Source organism: Ochotona curzoniae, unplaced genomic scaffold (assembly GCF_017591425.1).
Source record: "Ochotona curzoniae isolate NIBS_2020 unplaced genomic scaffold, NIBS_Ocur_1.0 contig_4064, whole genome shotgun sequence".
Lineage (NCBI taxonomy): Eukaryota > Metazoa > Chordata > Mammalia > Lagomorpha > Ochotonidae > Ochotona > Ochotona curzoniae.
In genome coordinates, this window is record NW_024466107.1 from 10,594,015 (window position 1) to 10,610,482 (window position 16,468).

The window sequence follows — 16,468 nt, forward strand, 5'->3', positions numbered from 1 at the left end:
GACTCCCCTGGGCTGGGATGAAATCACACGAGGAGGATTTTGATTTGTCAAACGGCCATTGTACGGGCGTCTTTGATCCTTCACTGTGATGTGTAGCAGCCTCGCCTGGTGCTGTTCAAGTGTCAAGCGAGATCAAAGTCTGTGTCGCCAGGACCGGGGTTTGTCCCAGCATCTGTAGGCCAAGGCGGTCTGGTAGGTGGAAGGGATGCCCTGCCACAGGTGCAGCCACCGAAAAGTAGATGAGGATGACCACACACAGAGCAGGTTGAGACTCACTCTAGGGCCTTGGTATTCTCCATCCCGGAGAATTTCAATCCTAAGTTTTTAAAAATTACCAGGGAAATTTTCCTTTTAACTCGCTTTCTTTGTTAAGAGCAATATATAGAGTGCGTGATGGAGACTTGTTCGAAAGATGGCTAGAACACCGGCACTTGGCTACAAATTCTGGGAAAGGGTCAGCCTGGATTAGGTGACGTGGCTCTGAAGATAAAAATAAATGTCTTCCATGGGGAGGGGCAGATGCCAACTTCAGATCCTAACCTGCATTGTGCAGCTGCAGCTGGACTCGGCAAGCTGTCCGCATCACACATCCCCCAGGAGGCACCTGTTGTCTAACTCTCCTCTCTCCTCTCTCGCACAGATGGGGAGCTCTCCATATCGAACGAAGACGACTCCCTGGAAAACGGACAGTCCCTGAGTTCCAGCCAGCTGTCTCTGCCTGCCCTGTCTGAAATGGAGCCGGTCCCCATGCCCAGGGACCCCTGCTCATACGAGGTGCTCCAGGCCTCAGATATCATGGACGGGCCAGGTATGAATGTGGCAGAATTGAAGGCAACTTCTGACTCTATTTTGATCGCCCTGAACCTAACCATGTAGAAATTTACTGCATGCTAAGTATATGTTTTTTTTTTTCTTATGGAGGGTATTTCCATATATTCTAGACTTTTTTAAAAATGCTTTTCACAGTCCATCTCTGTAAGAAAAAAAAAAAGCTGGCTTGTTTTTGTAATAGTGATGATGTACAATGTGATTATTTTGTTTTCTAACTCTGTTGTTGAGAAAAAAAATCAAAGAATCCTACGTATGTATATGAGACCTGTATAATTCTGTGGATATGCATTTTAATCCTGGTCTTCTGGTTTCAAATCATGATTATATCAGTTTAGCAAACTGGATCCATTTACTGGATGCAGTCAGTTGATTTTAGTGTCAATTGTGTACAATTTATGGGTTAAATTAGATCCCACTATAGATAATAGCATTTAACCATCACCTCCCTCTCTGGTCCAGTGTTATCTTGAGTGGTCAGTATTCATCTCGCCAAAAATATTAGTAGAGTGACCCTTAGTTCAGAGATGGGTCCTTCCCAACAGATGCAGAGGAGCCATATCGCCTGTCAGCAGATGGATTGGGGACATCTTGGATGTATACCTGATATATGGGTAGAAAGGCCATTCTCTCTCTAACCTGCCAGTCCCACGCCAACCCGAGCTTGCATGGGAGGGAAGGATGATACCTGCAGGATGATTTCCATGTGTCCTCTGTGGGCCTGGTGAGTCACTGTTCCCACAGTGAATGAGGCATAGATGATCACAATGGGCCTGGAGCTCGGAAGGATTCTTTGCAACACTTGAATGCTGCCTGGAACACTGGTGCCCAGATCGGGGAGGAGGCAAGAGGGCAGCAGGGACTGCCTTACTTGTAACATGAGAATACAAAACACATCACATTCCCATTCCTGTGCCATTGGAATCAGGCAGGTCATGGTTGCAGCTTCTCATCATGCAGGCAAAGACATGGGCCAGCACCTAGGACAGCTCCGAGCTAGAGCTGGGCAGGTATGGGGGTGGGGCAGGGGTGGCATAGTGGGGAGGGAGAGCCTTGGAGTCTAATGTGCAGCAAACTGGAGTGTGGGGAGGCCTCACCTGGACAGCTGTGGCTTAGCACTGACTGTTCCAGAGCCTGGGGGAGCAGCCCCCCAAGACCTGTCTGCGGAGTGTCGGCTCTGGGTTGGCAGCAGCAGCTCGTGACCCAGAGTTGCCAGCAGGGACACAGCAGGCCTCAGCCCTGGGCATGGAGGCTCTCCGCTTACTTGATGCCTCGCTTTCCTCCTGTACAACAGAGGACACACAGCCCAAGCTCAGGTTTTGGCTGGGTTTGGAGGGTGCCACTCCCCAGCCCAGCCCTGGACTGTGCTATACTGGCCGCTGTGATCCCCTGAGTTACACTGGAGCCTCAGGAATTTGTATGACACATGGCAAGTTTGAAATTGTGACTTTTTGATGGTTTTCAGAAAATGGCCTTCTCTTTCTCACTCTTACTCTTTCCACCTTGACCCTGTTTATTCCTCAACTCTCTCTCTCTCTCCCTCTCTCTGTCTCCCTCTCTTCCTCCTATCTCTCCCCCTGCCCACTTGATTGCATTTCTGCCATCCTCTGTGCTCCCCTGAACTCCACATGCATGCGTGACAACGCGAGGCCGTCCGTCAGTACTCTGCTGTGTCCCCAGCACATTCCCATCCTGTGTCCCTGGCTGGCTCTCACTGCGTTTGTGTAATGTCATTGTGTCTCATGTGGTTGTCCCCTCAGTGTCTGAAGACAGTCCCTCTGCCAGTGAGTCTGGAGTCCTTCTGTCCCAAGATCCTTCAGCCAAACCAGTCCTGCTCCTGCCCCCCAAAAAACCTGCTGCTTTCTCTGGAGACCATGAGGAGACCCCAGTGAAGCAGCTGCCCCTTCTCAAGCAACCCCCGGCCCTGCCTCCCAAACCCACTGCCAGGATTGCCAGCCACTTAACAGGTGAGTCGACCCAGCTGCCGGGATGTAAGGTCCGCCCTCCCTTCAAGGGACGAGCTCATGCTCTTCATTATTTTATCCGAGGCCTGAACGCGCCCCCTGAGATCTGTGGGAAACTGAGGTGTTTCTGTGTGTGTCTTGGTACATGCAGCCATGACCAGGGACTTACTTTTGTGTGAAGAAGCATCTGATTGCTATGCACCTGCCAGCCTCATGCCAAGAGCCTCTGGTCTGTGTTTATGTAAATATGTTTATTGTGTTGTAAATAGCTCAAGGTGATGCAACCGTCTTGGTGACCGATACAACTGCAGAAATTTTGCAAGTATTAAAAGAATTGTTTCTTTTTTCATGCATAGTGTGTCAGGGCTTTACATTTTCATCTTTGAGTTACTGATCTGAAGCGTAGGATGTCTCTTCTATGAAAATGCTTCATTTCTGTATTATTTGTTCTCTCAAAAGAAAAGAAAAAAAATGAAATACTAATAATCTGTGTGGTATGCAGGAAATAACTTTTAGAAAAATAGCTTAGTATGGTGTCCTAACATAAGTTTTATAATTTCATGTTCAAGGTCTTTTTTTTTTAAGATTTATATATTTTTACTGGAAAGTCAGATTTACAGAGAGAAAGAGGCACAGAGAGAAACATCTTCCATCTGCTGGTTCGCTCCCCAAGTGGCTGCAACCGTTCAAGCTGAACCCCATCCAAAGCCAGAAGCTAGGAGCTTCTTCCAGGTATTCCACACTGGTACAGGATCCTAAAGCTTTGGGCTGTCCTCCACTGCTTTCCCAGGTCACAAGCAGGGAGCTAGAAGGGTAGTGGAACAACCAAGACATGAACCAGTACCCATATGGGATCCCGGTGCATTCAAGGTGAGGACTTTAGCCACTAGGCTACCACACCAGGCCTCATGTTTGAGGTCTTAATGAATGTACTCTTGGATACACTCATTAAGTAACCATGTTACTGAAGTGGGCATCCAAAGAAATTGCCTTTTCCTACACAATGGCACATGCCTCAAATACTACTTCATGATTTAAGGTGGAGATTTAATAAGAGGTTCCATGAACCTCCCCCAACTCATGCTGGTGGACAATATGTTTGGTATTTTTAGACAGAATACCTAATTGCTCTTGTAGTATCTTGTAATGTATGGTGGTTGTGGATTTAGGGAAGAATATTCCCCCTGTTTTACAGTAGAAAAGCTGATATTCGGGAAAGAATAAATAGCTTTTCCGGCCTGGAAGTAATTGATTCTGGAGTAGAGACATGCTGAGACCTTGGATTTCCTAGCTGCTAGTGTGATGGATACGGTTTCCATAACAACAGTGCGTTTCTCCTGTTGTAGTGGATTCCAGCGTTGGCTCTGGCTTCTGTCAGACTACTAATATGTCAGGGTACTTCCAAAAGTTCATGGGAAAATCAGATTAGAAGATAAGTTAGTTTGGGTACCAGAACCTATAAAATCAATGCATTCAAGGAAGGTATCTTCGAAAAGTTCTTGAAATTTCGTATTACAGAAAAAACTTTGCATGGATTTTTTTTTGTGATCAAATAAATTTGTCACTGAATTCTGTATTTCTGGAAAAATCATATATATCCATCTGAGTCAGATAGTTGAAAAGACCAAATTTCTTTTCAAAGTCCATCCTGCTCTCGCACCTGCGTGGCAGCGGGCCGAGCACATGGGCCATCCTGCACTGCTTGTCCAGGTGAGTCCACAGACAACTGTGTCAGAAGCGCATCAGCCTGGCATCTCATGTGAGATGCCACCATCAATGCCTGCCCCACAAAAGTGAATTTCACTCTAAATTCCAGTAATGTTTTCATTCAGTGCCTAAACATTTAAATTCACAGGGATTAAAAAAAAAAGCCTAAAGCCTACAGGAGGAAAATGCTTGCTATTCCCCTTTTAAGACATGTCCACTATGTACCTGTCTGTCTGAGGAAGCTTCAATAGTGCCCTACAAATTATTTGGTCACCTACCATTTGCATTTGTCATGTGCCATTAACTGGGTCTCATGTTTGTAACTATCCCACAGTATGATTTTATTAACTGCCCGGGTAAATCAGGGTTTACTTGGTTGATCTTTTTCCGCTCTTCTCTGTTGAAAAACACAACAAAAGTCATCCACAGCAGCTGATCAGCTTTTACAAGTATCTCTGAGGTTTTCCTAGTTTATTGGAAAAATTAGAATTGTTAGGTCAGTCTATGGCCGTACCACCCTGAACGCGCCCGATCTCGTCTGATCTCGGAAGCTAAGCAGGGTCGGGCCTGGTTAGTACTTGCATGGGAGAATTGCTAGGTCAAAAGCTATGTACCTCTTAAGGCCTTGATGTCAGATCCCCCGTTGGAAAGATGAAATGCTATGGTAAATATATCCCTACATATAATTAATATTCATCCAAACACCTGTTGTAGACAGAATACTTTGTGAGGTTTCAGAGTGGGTTCAAGTCTATGACCTTTTAATGAATACGTAGACAGTATTATATATGTGTGTGCGTTATACAAAGATCTTCAAAAAGTTCGGGGGAAATGTCTTATTTTTAAAAAGCTGTGCATAGATTTTAAAGGTTTTTTTCAACTTTTTTCTAAGTTCTCTTTTTTTTCACATTCATTCTCTCTCTCTCTCTCTCTCTCTCTCTCTCTCTCTCTCTGTATCTGGGGTAAGTTGGGGAATAAAAGGAGAAGCCCCACCTAGCCATCCCAGGGTGCCCGACGTGGGGCATGCTCTGAGGGCACTGCTCAAGTGGTTTTGCTTGTTCAACAGTTCTGAATTGCTGCCAGTCTCACCATCCCAAGCGCGATGAAATTTCTCCAGAATCCACTGGTTGACATAGTCCACCTTAGAGTCTCCATTTGCCCAGATTTTTACTGGCAACACATGGCTGAGATCATTGATCGATTTGTTCTGTCCTCCGTCCTCTGTTCCGCAAACTTTTTTAAAGTACCCTCACATCCGTAATAGAGTACTAAAATCATTCCTGTTGGAATACTAGATTGTAGTGAAGTCTCAAAAGGTGGCTATTAGGGAAGGTTGAGGCTTGAGCTGCATTTATTTACTCATTGGTTTATTTGTTTGTTTGTTTGAGAGGCAGAAACACAGAGAAAACGTCCATCCTTCCCCAAATGCCCATGATGGCTGGCACAGGGCAGGGCCAAAGCCTGGAGGTGGGAACTCACTCCAGGTCTCCCACATGGGTGGCAGGAATCCAGTCATTTGAGCCAGCATTGCTGCCTCTATGGTCTGCAACAGTAGGAAGATGGAGTCAGGAGCCAGGGCCTGGTCTGTACCCCAGGTATGCTGTCAGGCTGGACACGTGATGCTTGGGCAGACATTGGAAGCATGAAGGAAAGCCATTCCAGGGAAGAAGACTGGCCAAAAATTCAGAAACGGCAGACAGTGTTTGGTGTCATTGAAGAAATGGCTGTGTAGAGGTGGAGGCTTCGTTTTGGGGTGCACTGAGAGAGAGGGTTCACTGGGTGAACATAGAGATTTAGATTGTGTTTCCTTGTGAAGGTTGTTGAAAAAGAGTGAAATCATGAAAATTGGCCTTTAGCGCTTTCTGCCGGATCACTGCAGGGAACGAATAGGAAGAGAAGGTTGAAGAGCTATAAGAGAGGTCATCCTTTATGAGTAATAATATTGATTTACTTGGAAAGCAGAGCAACACAGAGCAAATGGGGGGACAGAGAGAGAGGGGTCTTTCATCTGCTGGGTTACTTCTGAAATGTCTGCAATAATCGGGTCTGGATCAGGCTGAAGCCAGGAGCCAGGAATTCCATCTGTGCCTCCCACCTGAGTGGTGAGGCCCACGCTGGAGCCATCCTCTGCTGTTTTCCCAGGCACGTTAGCAGACAGCTGTGCTGGAGCCGAGCTGGGTTTGGACTTATGAAACAGCTGGGTTGGCAATTGAACGATCACTCCCGATACGGGATGCTGACATTGCAAGTGGCAGCTTAATTCTCTGTGCCACAGTGCTCTCTCCAAAGGCAGGATTTCTTAGTTAGCACCACTCTAATTCGTCTAGCTCTCTCATCCACGGTACATAAGCTTCCACCACAAGCCCTAGAGCGTGGATGACTTGATTTCCATCAGATTTCATGTATGATACTGAAGGTACCTAAATGACAAGTCACTCTGGCTGTGCCTTATCATTTTCCCAAGGTCGCATATGGCATGAACCTGTAAACCTCCCTTCCATAAAGCTTGAATCAATGGCATAAAAAAGGCATGAAAAGTCTATCTTTACCATAGGTACCTGGTGATCTCTAAATGTGATAAGGGAAGACAAGCAACAGTGTCTGTGCGTACCGAGTATCATGGTGTTCGCTGGAGCTTAAACTCAGTTTAAGCAGCATCATGTTCATAAGTGAGCAATCCATTATAATGAGTTGGCACCACCATGAGGCAGCTATATTAACCCCGTGCTGTTGCTAATTACTCTAGAGACATCTGGGCCATGTCAGAAGGCATTAATAAGCTATGGATCACAGAACTGTAAATCGAAACTTTGGAGCTGCAGTAGGTTCTCAGTGTCTTTTCTGTTCCACTGACATGTTTGGGAGGATACTCAGGACAACGGAAGGGCACTGCCACGATGAATAGGGAGGGACTGTGGTTAATGATCTGGGAAAAGGCTAGAGAAATATGAGCCTGAACCTGAGCACTTGCACTTGCATGGTTGGGGAAAGAGAGAGAAATATTTCGATTCTGGCATTTGCCTCCATGTTGTCAGGAGAGCCATAATTAACCTGGAGACAATTTTGTCTTAGATATTTTCTCTGGTCTTCAGCCAAGTAAAGAGAAACTCAGTCTCCTAAACTGGCTTTCTTCTCCCAATGTCACCCCTCTTCCGTTCCTTCTCCCCCAACAGCATCCTGCACCGTGGCATCTCACACAGTCAGGGGCTTGGGGGGCTTTAGGTTCCTGCCTTTCTGAAAATGCGGTATCCAGCAGAACAGGTTGCATTATCAGGGTGATCTGGGGTGACAAAGCCCCAGAAATAAATCCTTTGGGAATCATGGATGACCCCAGAAGGGTGATTGCGATGACTTTGGGGGAAGGAGGGCAGGTGGAAAGCCTGTGTCCTGCCTCTCTAAGCCTTCATCGGTTACCTATTCAGACATCCTGGCTCTGGAAAGCAGTTGTTAAGTGCAACACGCACAGCCTATGCCTTCTGCACAGGGAGCATGTCCCAGGTACCCATACCTACCTGTTGCAATCTGTTCATATGGCAGGTGCAGTTGACAGTTGACCATTCACACCTGGGAAATTACCAAGGTAGTCAACATTTTTCTGAGATGTTTATCAAGTGCCGTTTGTTCCCAGGAGGTGATACCATCTCTCTCTGTCCTAATTTTCACAGAAGATAAACATGACTTTGGAGGAGCTAAGTTTCTCAGTCATGGTGACCGAGAATAAACCCATTTTGATCCCAGTATTTAGAACCTCTCCACCAAGATGCTTGTTTCCCCCCCAAAATATTTCATTCATCAGCTTTCTTTGTGCTTTGACTTCATGTATTTTAATTTACTTAGAATAGGAAATTTAATTATTTTTATAACTGAGATTAGTCTGCTTGGGTGTGAAAAACAACATGGCACAGACCAGGTGGCTTATGCAGTAGATGTTTGCTTGCTCATGGACTGAGAATCCAACAGCCAGATCTGAAGGGCTGACCTTGTGCTGAGGGCTACTTCGCTGGTGTAGACCAGTCTTCTTACCGTGTGCTCATAAGGCAGCAGAAACAGAGAGGAAAGAGCAAGCTCTTGTGTCTGTTCGTCTAAAAGCATTGATTCCATCAGATTAGGGTCCTGTCCTTGTGGTCCCATTACATTTTAGTTACTGCTTCACTCCAGATACAGCTGCGGTTGAGTCTTCAACATAAGAATTAGATATATGTGAGGAAGGGGTGCCAGTCCGTGGCCTCCCTCAAGGAGAGAAGTTATGTAGTCTTCCAAAAATAAGTACTTGTTCTCATGCCACTCCTTTAGAAAGAGGAGAACCTGAGTTCAGTCAGACTGGATTTCAGTGAACAGGCCAGAAGGAGATGCTGTGCGGCAGATGACCTGGGAAGCGGCTAACTGGGGAGTGACCACAATTCGAGATGGACAGCGCAGCAAGGAAAAGAAACTATTGCAGATCCTCGCACACAAAGTCCTGAAGACAGTTGCCTGTCCAGGGCTTGTGTGTGTGGCTGGAGAAGCTGTAACTCGGGGAAGCTTACTGTAGGGGCCTTCTGTATCCAGTAGGCCTTTGGTGGTCCTTAGTCCCTCATCTGCAGATTCAGCTACCTGCAGATGGAAAGTATTCAAAATAATCTTCTGAAATAGCTCCGAAGTAGTCAGATGAAAACAATAGGAAACAACACTGTAACAGCAAGAATACAATTTAAGAAGCAGTGTAGTTTAAAAGCTACTTGTGTTGCATTTATATCATTTTAGGCATTAAAAGTAATCTAGAGCTGATTCAAAGCGCCCAGGAAGAGATGCATGTGTTCAATACAAATACTATGACATTTGGTATCAGGGACTTGCTCCTCTGTGGATTTGGGTGTTGGAAGAAGGTCTTGTAAACAATCCCCCATGGACACTGAAGTTGACTGTGTCCTCAGAACTCAGCCGACGGCTAAGGTTGCAAGTGTATTTGCCGCTGTGGTTTGACCCAGCCGACAGCATCCATGCGGAGTTCTGTTTTCAGCCCCAGTGCTTGTGTGTGTCTTCTGAGAACCTGGTCTCCAGTGTTTGTCAGACTTGTACACCTCTCTGGAGCCGCCTCAAGCTTTGTGGAGCCCCTCTTTGTCCTGTCCTGTAATTCACACTCCGATATGCAATTCCGTTATGTCTCTGTGGCTCACCGATTCTCTCCTGACTTCCCACTGCCTCCTCCTCCTTGCCCTTCACCCCCCATCACAGAAGCACCTGATTCCTTCTGCCTCGGTCCCTGTAGCCTGCTCAGACGGTGCAAGAAAATCAAAGTTGAGAACAATGTGACGGTGGATTTTACCTTTGTCTTTAAACGGAATGCAAATGAGAATGAGCGACCACGTGGCAGCCTCATGGAGCCGACAGATGGTTAGGCTCTCTGGATGTCTGACACCCTGAGGGTGTCTGCGTTCTCGTAGGGGATGGTCAGTCCACTGTGACCACGTCCCAGGCACAGGAGAGGCCTGGGAACGTGAAAGCTTATTATCGTAGGATTTAGAAAAAGGAGAACTCCCCACTGGGCTGCATGGGGGAAGACTGCATAATCAGGAGGCAGAGCAGTGGGTCAAGGGGGGATGGGGGGGGTTCCCCAGAAAAGCAAAGCAAGTATAACAAATAGTGTAGGATTGGAGGCCTTGTATACTTTCAGCAGGTTGCCCACACCTGGCCCTGGGATCAGGCAAAGGAATGTCACATCACAGCAGGTGAAGGCCAAGTCTGCTGTGGATTGACTGGTTTGAACATCAGAGGTCTGCTTCATGCTGAGCCCGTGCTGTCAGCTCTCGGAGTTGGCTGGCTCTGGCTAACCTCTTGCCAGGCAGAAAGGTTTTATAAGGTGTCAAAATTCAGGAACCATGCTGTGGCGTGGCAAATTAAGCCACCATCTGCAGTGCCAGCATCTCATGTGGGTGCCAGTTCAAGTCTTGGCTGCTCCACTTCTGACCAGTGTTCCTGGGAAGGCAGTGGTAGATAGACCAAGTACTTGGGTTCCTGCATCCACGTGGGAGACCAGAAAGAAGCTCCTGGCTTTATGCCATTGTGGCCATTTGGGGAGTAAACCAGTAGATGGAAGATCTGCCTTTCAAACAATTAAATCTGTTTTTAAAATATCAAAACTGATAATATACAGAAAATTAAAAAAAATACAAACAATACACAGGGAATGGGGAAGTTTCCTGAATTTACCTTCTCTCCTAACTATATTCCTATTTTTCCACTCCTGATTTTCTTTCCTCGTGTTGCAATTTTTTTCCATCGGCTATTTAAGGTCTTTCTGTTGATGAAAGCATTTTTAAATCAGTTGATTGAGAAGCAGAGGGTAAGAGCTCTCACTACTGGTTCACTCCACAAACACCCAGCGAGGGAAGTGTTGGAAGCCAGGAGCCAGAGCCTTTGCCTTTGTTCTCATTTGCAGGGAGCTAGGGGTCTGTATCCTGACCCAGCAATCAAACCAAGACAATCCAGTGTGGGACACAGGAATATGAAGCAGCAACTTAATCGCTAGGCCAGATGCCTCCTACTGATAAAACAATTCTCTGGCTTCTGTGATCAGCACAAAGATAGTAACAGCTTGCCTTTTGTAGCGGGCTAAGTTATAGATCGCTCCATCAGCACTTGTGTTTTGAATGCCTTCTGTGTGTGAGGTGTGCTGCCAACTGCATATAATGTACAAATATTGTTATGGCTCTTACCAGTAGGATCTGCAGGCAGTTACAAGCTTAGAAAATGATGAATATGAACAGGTGAAAACATGGCCCTGAAGAAATTCAAATAGCAAGAGATCAACCCCTTTTGTTGGAATCTAAAAGGTGTCATAAGGAAGTATGTATTTAAGACAGACTTAAAGAGGAGAGTCTGGTGTTGTGTTGTGGTGAGTTAAGGTGCCACCTGCACTCTCTGTGAGTGCCAGTTCAAGTCCCAGTTGCTGTACTTCCAATCCAGCTGCCTGCTAATGCAACTGGGGAAGCAGCTTGGGCCCCTGCCACCCGGGGTTCCAGACTGACCCAGCCTGGCCATTGCACCCATGAGGAAAGTAGCAGATGGAAGATGAATCAATCTCTCTCTCTCTCTCTCTCTCTCTCTCTCTCTCTCTCCAATTCTGCCTTTCAAATAAATAAAATAAATTATTTTGTTATAAGAAAACCTGAGTACAGTTGTGACCGGTAAATATTACAGAAGGAGGGTGTTCTTTAAAAAAAATTTTTTTTTTGTTATTGGAAAGGCAGATTTACAGAGAGGAGAAAGACCTTGCATCCACTGGTTTGTTCCCCAAATGACCCTAAATGGCGGGAAGTGAGCCAATCTGGAACCAGGAACCTCCTCCCACGTGGATACAGGTTCCCGAGGCGTTGGGCCATCTTCCTCTGCTCCCAAGGGTAGCCTGATGTGCTGAAGGGACAGGGTCCGCTCCTAGGTGCCCCGTCTTGCAGCCATGTGGAAAGTTAAGTCAGCAGGTGAGTGAGGCTGGGCTGATTTAAGTTCAAGGTGCAAGTGTAACTGGCCCATCCCGTCTTGACTGGAATACCCATATCTGTGGAAGGAGATTAGAGATTCCAAGCCCGAGAAATGAGGTGGCAAGCAACTGCCTCATTCTTCCCTCGCCTCTTCATTAGACACCGGGTGCTACTATCGTTGCCAAGGGCTGCTCACAGAGCTGATGTTAATTAAAAAGTGCCCTCAGGATGGTGAGAAGACAGGCTGGATGTGTACCCGTTGGAAGTGCCCTGACAGGCTTGGAACACAGATATTCAGATATTGGGTATTTGCATAGGCATGGTGCGTTATCCTGGAGATAGGACCAAAGTCTGAATATTAAATGGATGGCTGTTTAATATTCACCTTACACTGCAGCCTGCAGGGAATGTGGTGCAGCATTCCACGTGCATCAAAGGTTCATGGGAAAGGATTTTCCACTTGTGGCATCATGTCAGCAATTGGGAAGTTTTGGATTCTGGAGCATCTCTGCTTTTTCAGATGGGGCCGCACAACCTGTATCCACGTAACCCACACTCACTGTGTGCGGGAGCCACAGGCCTAGGGCAGGAGAATGGACTAGAGGAATGATTTTGCCTTTTCATTCCTTAGTCTGGTACCATGAACCAAAATCGTGTCATGTTTCAAAACACAACCCTCTTGGGCTTTGTGAGTCTGTTGTACTCACAGTTTGGGCTTATTCTCCTTGTTCTCAAACTGGTCGTTTTGACTTCTACTCCATCAACAGAGACAGTTTTATGAATGCATCTCAGTGCTTCTGGCTGCAGGAATGGGGCAGTGACCCAGGCAGGTGTGTACCCCACAGGACCAGCCAGGATCTGCCTTACACATGCAAGAAGTGGACTGTGTCCGCCAGCAACTGGTAAACATCAAGCTTTGGCTAGATGCAAGGCATTGTACTGGGCCAGGTGCTCTTTAGGTAAAGAAGAAATCTTTTAGCCCTGACTTTGTAGATGGAAGGAAGGTTGGTGATCATTCCTAGGTAGCTTTCAGGGAAAGTCCCAATTCTGCAGCTCTCAGTATCCGTGCATCACAGCAGGGGATGTCAGAACAACACAGAAACCTTTACGGCCCCGGCTTTCCTTCCTGCTGCAGTGCGTGGGCCTGGACGTGGAAGCCTTTGGAAGCCTCTGGGCCCTGCTGCTCAGTCCCCTTACCATGGCCTCTAGCTCTTACACGCCTTTCCTGAGCCTTATCCTTTACAACCTAAACACTCTCCGTTGCCTTTTGGGCTGACCTCTTCCCTCCCTGGGCTGGGAAGCCGCAGGATAGGTGACTATTCAGGAGCCTGGCAAGGGTCCTGCGAGTAACCCTGCAGGTGCTTTGCAATCTACAATGCATGTTCACATGAGCCAATCTAACCCTCCGGCTCCCTGTGGGAGCCGCAGGGAACACAGTCTCAATTAAGGCTGCCTCTGCTGAACTTGTGGAGCATATCAAAGCCTGGGCTATGTGGGTTTTAGTCTGGGGTCCTCAGCTCACCTATAGAAGGACATAGTGAAACTAGAAGCAGCTGCCTTGCGCAAGACACCTCTTCCTCTAGCAGAGCCAGCCACAAAGCCCAGCCAAGCTGTTGGCTAAATTTCAACCTTCTCATTCTCCCACACTTTACCCAAACACTGAAAAGGCATTTTCCTGTTCACATCCCCTGGCTGACCTATATGGAAAATAATGTTCCCTGTCTACAGATGAGAAGACTGAGGCTCAAGATGGCTAAATGTCTTGGGCAGAGTCTTGGAAACAGGATTAAACGCAAGCTCTCCTGAGTTCTGTGGTGATTTAATAATACACCACACCGGACAAGCCTCCAAGCACCCCTGCCCAGCCCTGCGGGGAGGGGGTTGCGGGGGGCATGCTAGCTAAGTCTCCTCCCCCAAGCAAGGCCCAGGTCTCAGCCATTCTGCCTGCAGTGGGAGCAGCCCCTGAAACAGGAAGCCTCTTGGAGGAGAACTTCTCACACTTGACCGTGCATAGAGACCCCCGCCAGTCTGCCAGTCTGCCCTGTAAATGTATATGTCTGCCAAGTTCCTGCACGTCCACTCTTTACACTTTGCTTAGCGGATCCTTACTGCAGGTGAAGGTGGTCACCAAGTGACAGCCGCCTTCCCCACTGCCCTGACGCAGGCTGAGAAAATTATGTGTCCGTTAGGCACCTGCTCTGCCCCAGGCTGGGTTCCTGCTGGTTGGGGGAAATGGATGAGGAAACAGCCACCTCCCCAGCCCCTGAGTTTAACTCATACAGCTGCCCACTGCAAGCCAAAAAAAAAAAAAAAAAAGAAAATCCACAGGAAGTCACAGAAAATGAAACGGTTTGAATCCGTCTTATAGGAAATGCCATGACAAAGGGGCTTGCGCAGGCCAGCGGGTTGGCTGCTAAACCAGCTGTCGGGAGGGTGAATTTCCTGAAGCAAACACTTGTGCAAGTGCCAGCGACAGCAGCTAGAACTGCATTTCGTCTGTATGGAGCTGTGAGTGCCAGGCCACGCACCACAGTTTATGAATTTAGTGTGTCCTGTAACATGAACTCATCTCCAAAACTGAACATCAAAGAGATTAAGCAAGGTGCCGAAGCAAACAGGGCTGAATGGGTGTGTGGTATCGTAAGTTATTTTAGAGGAACACACTCCAAAAGGCTCCTAAAAGGCAAAAGATGAGCTCATTTGGGGGCAAAGAGACCTTGAAATCTGGAGTGAGCATTCAGCTTAGTAATAAAGGTGCCAGTTAAAATGCCATGCGCCACAGAAGAGTGTTGGGGTTGGCTGTCTGGCTCCGACTCCGGCTTCCCCCCAAGATAGACCCAGGAAGGCAGCCATGATGGTGTCTTTGATTGGATTCCTGCTATCAAATGGGAAATCTGGATTCAGCTCCCAGCTCCCAGCTCCCAGCTCCCAGCTTCAACTCCAGCCCAGCCTTACTCATTGCACTCTACGGCGATAGAATCAACTATCTCCCTAGTAAGTAAATGAATTTAAAAAAATGTTTAAAGAGCTAATTGTTTTTATTAGAAAGTCAGATATACAGAGAGGAGGAGAGACAGTGTTGCTTGGTGATAATAGAGCACAATAGCAAATCACAAGTCCATACAGCAATCCAACCAATCATAATCCCAAAAGGAACAAATGGTCATTATCCTTAAGTCCATCCATTAAGCTGAAGACCTATGTCCCAGCTTCCCCAACAATAGAAGTTATCCTAAGAGACATGCAACGAATAACCTGGGCACACGTACAAAGCTGCAGACATTCCCCTTTCCCTGACTTCTCTGCGCACATTGCACTACTGCTTGGCCTCACCTGTCTTACAACATTATTATAACCATTGCCCCATTTAGGCAGTACACAGGGACCATGCTCAGGGGATTACCTGTCCTGGGTCAGCCAAGAGTCGAGGTACCAGAGTAATGGAAGCACCTGACCAGACAGAGAGCAAGCCCCTGATTCATGGGCCATTTAAAGGGGCTTGTGAGGGGAGTGGTTACACGACAATGCAATATCGTCCCCTCTCAGTTGACAGGTGAGTCACAGGTGGGCAGGAGTGAATACCTAAGTGTTGTGGGCTAAGGAGTTGATTAGTGCTCATTGGGATGGGCAGAACGGGAACTGGGCTTATAGCTAAAAATGCCTATACTAATTGGACTTGTCTGCATCCAATATCCTGGCTAAATTAGGACGTGGGGGAAGTGGTTGAGGATGGAATTATCATTCCATTGCTGTTAGGCCCTATCTTCAGGACAGAGAGGATGGGGACACAGCCACATTTCATTTGCCCACTGTCAATGGGTGCTGGGTATCACTGGCTGCACCCCATAACAACAGAAAAGAAGATCCTCCATCCACTGGGTCACTCCCCAAATGACCTCAATGACCAGAGCTGAGCTGATCCGAAGCCAGGAGCCAGGAGCGTCTTCCAGGTATCCCACACAGGTGCAGGGTCCTAAGGCTTTGGACCATCTTCGACTGCTTTCCCAGGCCACAAGCAGGGAACTGGATGAGGAAAAGAGTGGCTTGGACTAGAACCAACACCCATATGGGATTACGATGTGTGCAAGGCGAGGACTTAAGCCCTAGGCTACCACATTAGGCCCCACAATTTTTTAAAATTGAAAAACTTCCCCCTAATTTTTTTTCCTCATACTTAATGATAAAGTACATTTATAATTTGATTAGATGTGCCATTAGACAAGTTGGTTTTAAAAAGTGCTCCTTAGTTACACATTTTAAATTTAGGCAAGATAATCACTAAGTGAATAGATTTTTTTTTTCACTTCTGAATTTTTTTCATTGTTTGGTTTTATTATTTTCAGTGATACGGTTTTGTAACTATAGGATTCCTTTCTCCTCTGCTTTTCACCTCTTGCTATTTTTCCCCATATTATCACAGTGGTATAGTTCCCTAATGACAGCTGCAATTTAATTTTCTGCTCTTTAAGTATTTCATGGTGTTATAAGTATAAGCAGAAACAGAATATCTAG

The 16,468-nt window shown here is 46.8% G+C and overlaps 1 protein-coding gene across 3 annotated transcripts in view; it reads left to right on the top strand.

Annotated features, from left to right (window-relative positions):
- PHACTR1 (phosphatase and actin regulator 1) overlaps nucleotides 1-16,468 on the top strand; it is a 517,458-nt gene that overhangs the window by 429,083 nt on the left and 71,907 nt on the right. For 2 of the 3 annotated variants that reach the window (XM_040984148.1, XM_040984147.1), the window contains 2 exons: nucleotides 641-808; nucleotides 2,589-2,795. In XM_040984148.1, the coding sequence (XP_040840082.1) occupies nucleotides 641-808; nucleotides 2,589-2,795 (375 nt within the window). The remainder of the gene's footprint in view (nucleotides 1-640; nucleotides 809-2,588; nucleotides 2,796-16,468) is intronic. The other variant, XM_040984149.1, reaches the window with a different exon arrangement.